This window comes from Cebus imitator, unplaced genomic scaffold (genome assembly GCF_001604975.1).
Source record: "Cebus imitator isolate Cc_AM_T3 unplaced genomic scaffold, Cebus_imitator-1.0 Scaffold180, whole genome shotgun sequence".
Lineage (NCBI taxonomy): Eukaryota > Metazoa > Chordata > Mammalia > Primates > Cebidae > Cebus > Cebus imitator.
In genome coordinates this window covers 1,129,177-1,135,666 of record NW_016107495.1, presented here as the reverse complement: position 1 = coordinate 1,135,666, position 6,490 = coordinate 1,129,177, and the positions used below count along the sequence as shown (strand labels likewise).

The window sequence follows — 6,490 nt, the reverse complement described above, 5'->3', positions numbered from 1 at the left end:
TTTTTTTTTTAGAGTCAGTCTTGCTCTGTCGTCACCCAGGCTGGAGTGCAATGATGCTGTCTTTGGCTCACTGCAACCTCTGCCTCCTGGATTCAAACAATTCTGTCTCAGCCTCCAGAGCAGCTGGGATTACAGGTGTCCCCACCATGCCTGGCTAAATTTTTTGTATTTTTGGTAGAGACCGGGTTTCACCATATTGGCCAGGCTGGTCTCTTGGCCAGGCTGGTCTCGAACTCCTGACCTTGTGATTTGCCCATGTCGGCCTCCGGAAATATTGGGATTATAGGCGTGAGCCACCATGCCCAGTCGCATAATATTTTTAAGGGTCATCAATGTTGTATCAAGAATCAATCAGTATTTCATTCTTTTTTATGGTTGAATAATATTCCATGGTATGGATATATCACTTTTTGTTATCCATTCATTAGTTGATAGACATTTTGGATATCCACATTTTTTTTGCTATTATAAATAGTGATACTATGTACAGACTTTTTTGTGGAAATATTATCTTCATATCTGTTGGTTATATACCAAAGAATGGAATTGCTGTATCATATGGTAACTTCATGTTTAACATTTTGAGAAACTGCTAAACTCTTTTCCAAGGTGACTGTACCATTTTACATTCCTGCCAGCAATATATGAGGATGCTAGTTCCTTCACATTTTCACTACACTTATCTACCTTTCTTATAATAGTCAATAGTGGGTGTGAAGGTATCTCATTGTAGTTTTGATAGGTATTTCTCTGATGGCTAAATGGCTAATGATTTTTGAACTTTTTTTTGAGACAGAGTCTTACTCTGTCCAGATTCAAGCGATTCTCCTGCTTCAGCCTCCGGAGCAGCTGGGATTACAGGTGCACGTCACCACACCCAGCTAACTTGTGGTATTTTTAGCAGAGATAGGGTATCACATGTTGTTCAGGCCGGTCTCCAGTTCCTGACTTTACAGGATCTGCCTGCCTCGGCCTCCCAAAGTTCTGGGATTACAGGCTAGAGCCACCATGCCAGGACTTACGTTTGAACATCTTTTATGTGCTTATTGGCCATTTGTGTATCTTTGGAGAGAGGTTTATTCAAAGCCTTTGTCCGTTTTTAATTGGATTGTCTTTTGATATGTAAGAGTTTGTTGTATGTTTTGGATACAAGTTTGTTAGATAATGATTTGCAAACATTTTCTCTGATTTTGTGGGCTTTTTGCTTTCTGTTTTTGTTTGGTTGGGGGGCAATCTTGCTCTGACCACCCAGACTGGAATGCAGTGGCATGATCTTGGCTCACTGCAACCTCTACCTCCTGGGTTCAAGCAGTCCACCTGCCTCAGCCTCCCGAGTAGCTAGTACCCAGGTGTGTGTCACCACACCCAGCTAATTTTTGTATTTTTAGTAGAGACCAGGTTTTACCACGTTGACCAGGCTGGTCTGGAACTACTGACCTCAGGTGATCTGCCTGCCTTGGCCTCCCAAAGTGCTGAGATTATAGGCATGAGCCACTGCGCCTTTTTGCTTTCTTGGTGGTGTCTTTTGAAACTAAAGTTTTTACTTCTCATAAAATCCAATTTGTCCTTTTTTTCTTGTCTTTTTTGTTAAGAAGTTTTGCCTAACCCAAAGTCACAATTTACTCCTAAGTTTTCTTCTAAGAGTTTTATAGTTTTAGCTGTTACATTTAAGTCTGTGATTTATTTTGAGTGAATTTTTGTGAATGATGTAAGGGGAATGATCTAACTTCATTCTTTTGTGTGTGAATATCAAGTTGTCCCAGCACTATTCGTTTAAACCACTATTCTTTTCCCCCACTGAATTATCTTGGCATCATTGTCAGAGATAAATTGACCATAAATGTGAGGGTTTATTTGTAGATTCTCAAGTCTCTTCCATTGGTCTATATGTCTCTATGCCAGTAATACACTATCTTGGTTACTGTAGCTTCTTAGTAAGTTTTGAAGTGTGAGTCTTTCAAATTTGTTCTTTTTCATATGAACTTCAGGATTAATTTGTCACTTTGGGCACAAAAAGCACCTGGGTTTTGATAGGGATTATGCAGAATCGGTAGATCAATTGGGGAGTATTACTCTCTTAACAGTAGGGGCCAGGCGCGGTGGCTCATGCCTGTAATCCCAGCACTTTGGGAGGCTGAGGCAGGCAGATCACGAGATCAGGAGTTCAAGACCAGCCTAGCCAAAATAGTGAAACCCATTCTCTACTACAAATAAAAAAAATTCACCGGGCGTGGTGGTGGGCACCTGTAATCCCAGCAGCTTGTAAGGCTGAGGCAGGAGAATTGCCTGAACTTGGGTTGCGGTGAGCCAAGATCGCACCATTACACTCCAGCCTGGCAACAATGTGAGACTCAAAAAAAAAACAGTGTTAAGTGTCCAGATTCATGAACATGGACCATTTTCCCATTGATTTAGGCCTTTAATTTCTTTCAGCAATATTTTGACGTTTTCAGAGTTTACGTTTTGTGTTTCTTTTGTCAAATTTATTCCTAAGTATTTTATTTTGGGGGATACTAAATGGCATTGTGTATTTGTTTTGTTTTGAGATGGAGTCTCACTCTGTCACCCAGGCTGGAGTGCAGTAATACGATCTTAGCTCACTGCAACCTCCTCCTCCCGGGGTCAAGTGATTCTCCTGCCTTAGTCTCGTGAGTACCAGGACTATAGGTGCCCACCACCACGCTAAATTTTGTATTTTTAGTAGAGACAGGGTTTCACCGTATTGGTCAGGCTGGTCTCGAACTCTTGACCTTGTGATCCATCTGCCTCGGCCTCCCAAAGTGCTGGGATTACAGGCATGAGCCACTGCGCCCAGCGGAATTGTGTTCTTAATTTCATTCTTACATGGTTCATTGCTAGTGGATACACAGTTGAGTTTTGTTTATTTACTTTGTGTCCTGTAACCTTGCTGAATTTATCAGTTCTAATAGTGGATTTTAGTGGATTCCTTGAGATTTCCTACATAAAAGATCTTGTCGTCTGTAAATAGAGATAGTTTACTTCATCCTTTCCAATCTAAATGACATTTATTTTTCCTAACTGCCCTGGTTAGAACTTCCAGTGCAATATTGAACAGCAGTAGCAGAAGGAGACATTCTTTGTCTTGTTCTTCGAGGGAAAGCTTTCTGTCTTTCACATTAAGTATGATGTTGACTGAGTTTTTCATAGATATACTCTGTCAGGTTTAGGAAGTTCCTTTTTATTCCTAGTTTGTTGAGTCTATTTTATATTATTATTTTATTTATTTATTTTTTTGAGACGGAGTTTCACTCTTGTTACCCAGGCTGGAGTGCAATGGCGCGATCTCGGCTCACCGCAGCCTCCGCCTCCTGGGTTCAGGCAATTCTCCTGCCTCAACCTCCTAAGTAGCTGGGATTACAGGCACGCGCCACCATGCCCAGCTAATGTTTTGTATTTTTAGTAGAGACGGGGTTTCACCATGTTGACCAGGATGGTCTCGATCTCTTGACCTCGTGATCCACCCGCCTCGGCCTCCCAAAGTGCTGGGATTACAGGCTTGAGCCACTGCACCCGGCTATTTTATATTATTTTTTAGAGATAGTCTCGCTCTGTCACTCAGGCTGTAGAGCAGTGGCTTGATCATAGCTCATGCAGCCTTGAACTCCTAGGTTCAAGAGATCCACTTGCCTCTGCCTTCTTAGTAGCTGGGATTATAGGCATGCACCACCATACTGGGCTAATTAAAAAAAATTTTTTTGGCCGGGCGCGGTGGCTCAAGCCTGTAATCCCAGCACTTTGGGAGGCCGAGGCGGGTGGATCACGAGGTCAAGAGATCGAGACCATCCTGGTCAACATGGTGAAACCCCGTCTCTACTAAAACTACAAAAAATCAGCTGGGCATGGTGGCGCGTGCCTGTAGTCCCAGCTACTCAGGAGGCTGAGGCAGGAGAATTGCCTGAACCCAGGAGGCGGAGGTTGCAGTGAGCCGAGATCGCACCATTGCACTCCAGCATGGGTAACAAGAGTGAAACTCCGTCTCAAAAAAAAAAAATTTTTTTAATAGAGACAGGGTCTTACTGTGTTTATGTTGCCCAGTCTGGCATTGAGTCTTTTTATCATGAATGAACACTGGATTTTGTCAAGTACCTTTTATAATATCTATTGAGTTGATCATATGGTTTTGTTCTTTAGTCTACTGATACTATATTGCTTTAAGTGAGTTTTTTTTTTTTTTCTTGGAGACGGAGTTTCGCTCTTGTTACCCAGGCTGGAGTGCAATGGCGCGATCTCGGCTCACCGCAACCTCCGCCTCCTGGGTTCAGGCAATTCTCCTGCCTCAGCCTCCTAAGTAGCTGGGATTACAGGCACGCGCCACCATGCCCAGCTAATGTTTTGTATTTTTAGTAGAGACGGGGTTTCACCATGTTGACCAGGATGGTCTCGATCTCTTGACCTCGTGATCCACCTGCCTCGGCCTCCCAAAGTGCTGGGATTACAGGCTTGAGCCACCGCGCCCGGCCTTAAGTGAGTTTTTGAATGTTAAACCAACCTTGCATTTTTTTGGTGTATAAATTTCATTTAATCATTATGTATTTTCCTTATATTTATATGAGGTGCTGGATTTAGTTTGCTACTATTTTGTTGAGGATCTTGTGTCTATATTCATAAGAGATACTGGTCTGTAGTTTCTTGTGATGTTGTCTGATTTTGGAATCAGGGTAATACTGGTCTCATAGAAGGAATTGGGAAGTGTTTCCTTCTTTTCTATGTGATTGAAGAGTTTGTGAATCATTGGTATTAATTTTTCCTTAAATATTTGGTAGAATTCACCAATAAAGCCATCTGAGCTGGGGCTCTTGTTTGTGGAAAGTTTTTGGGTTTTTCTTTAAAAATTTTCATTGTGATAAAATATACAAATTTTAATATACAAATTTAAAATATACAAAAACATAAAAATTACCATCTTAATTCTTTTTTTTTCTTTTTTTTTGTTTTTGAGACAGAGTCTTGCTCTGTCACCTATGATGGAGTTCAGTGGCGCGATCGTGGCTCACTGCAACCTCCACCTCTTGGGCTCAAGAGATTCTCCTGCCTCAGCCTCCCGAGTAGCTGGGATAACAGGTATGCGCCACCACGCCCAGCTAATTTTTGTATTTTAGTAGACACGGGGTTTCACCATGTTGATCAGGCTGGTGTCTAACTCCTGACCTCAAGTGATCCACCCGCCTCAGCCCTCCAAAATGCTGGGAATCCAGGCATGAGCCACCATGCCCAGCCTTAATCATTTTTTAATGTACAGTTGAGTAGTATTTAATACATTCACATTGTTGTGCATCCAATTTCCAGAACTCTGTCCTACCAAACTGAAACTCTATACCCATTAAATAACTCCCCATTCTCTTACCCCCAGCTCATGGCAGACAGCATTCTACTGTCAGTCTCTATGAATTTGATTATTTTAGATACTTCATACTGTAAGTAGAGTCATACAGTATTTGTTTTTTTGTGATTGCCTTACTATTATTATTTTTGAGATGGAGTCTTGCTCTGTTGCCCAGGCTAGAGTACTATGGTGCGATCTTGGCTCACTGCAGCCTCCAACTCCAGGGTTCAAGCGATTCTCCTGCCTCAGCCTCCTTAGTAGCTGGGACTCCAGGCCTGTGTCACCATGCCTGGCTAGTTTTTATATTTTTTTTTGTTGAGATGGGTTTCACTATGCTGGCGAGGCTGGTTGAAACTCCTGACCTTGTGATCCGCCCACCTTGGCCTCCTAAAGTGCTGGGATTACAGGTGTGAGCCACCACACCTGGCCTTTTTTTTTTTTTTAATTTAAATAGTTCCTGTCCTAATGGGTATGAGGTGGTCAGGTGGTTGGTTGTGTTTTTATGAATGTTTAATTGGAAATGGGTGGCTATTGTGGAAAAGCCTCCCAAATTATGTCAAACTCCTGGAAAATGAAATATCAGTTCAATTGCAAGAAGATCTTGAGCATATGAATGATCAGAAATGATTAAGCCTATGTGGGCACTAGGCCAGGTAGTGAAATTCAGGGAAAATAATTAATATGCCTCTGAGCTGTCGCTTATGAACCAAGAAACAGTTTGAAGTCATTATAGTGTGTTTCCTGAAGATGAAAGCATATGGTAAGATGATACAGTAATCATTTGTTAAAAATTACTACTCCAGAAAGTAAAAGTTTATTTGTTTTTATTATTAAAGTTTACCGTGGGCCGGGCGTGGTGGCTCATGCCTATAATCACAGCACTTTGGGAGGCTGAGGCAGGAGGATCACCTGAGGTCAGGAGTTTGAGACTAGCCTGGGCAGCATGGTGAAACCCCATCTCTACTAAAAATACAAAAATTAGCCGGATGTGGTGGCCTGCACCTGTAATCACAGCTAGTTGGGAGGTGGAGGCAGGAGAATCACTTGAACCCAGGTGGTGGAGGTTGTAGTGAGCTAAGATCATGCCACTGACTCCAGCCTGGGTGACAGAGGGAGAGTCTCTCTCTTGTGTGTGTGCTCGCTCTC

General features: G+C 42.3%; 1 protein-coding gene across 1 annotated transcript in view; it reads left to right on the top strand.

Annotated features, from left to right (window-relative positions):
* The window catches only part of PPM1G (protein phosphatase, Mg2+/Mn2+ dependent 1G), a 29,257-nt gene that overhangs the window by 9,836 nt on the left and 12,931 nt on the right, over positions 1 to 6,490 (top strand). The window contains exons 3-4 of the mRNA XM_037744649.1: positions 4,988 to 4,990; positions 6,287 to 6,291. Coding sequence (XP_037600577.1) covers positions 4,988 to 4,990; positions 6,287 to 6,291 — 8 coding nt within the window. The remainder of the gene's footprint in view (positions 1 to 4,987; positions 4,991 to 6,286; positions 6,292 to 6,490) is intronic.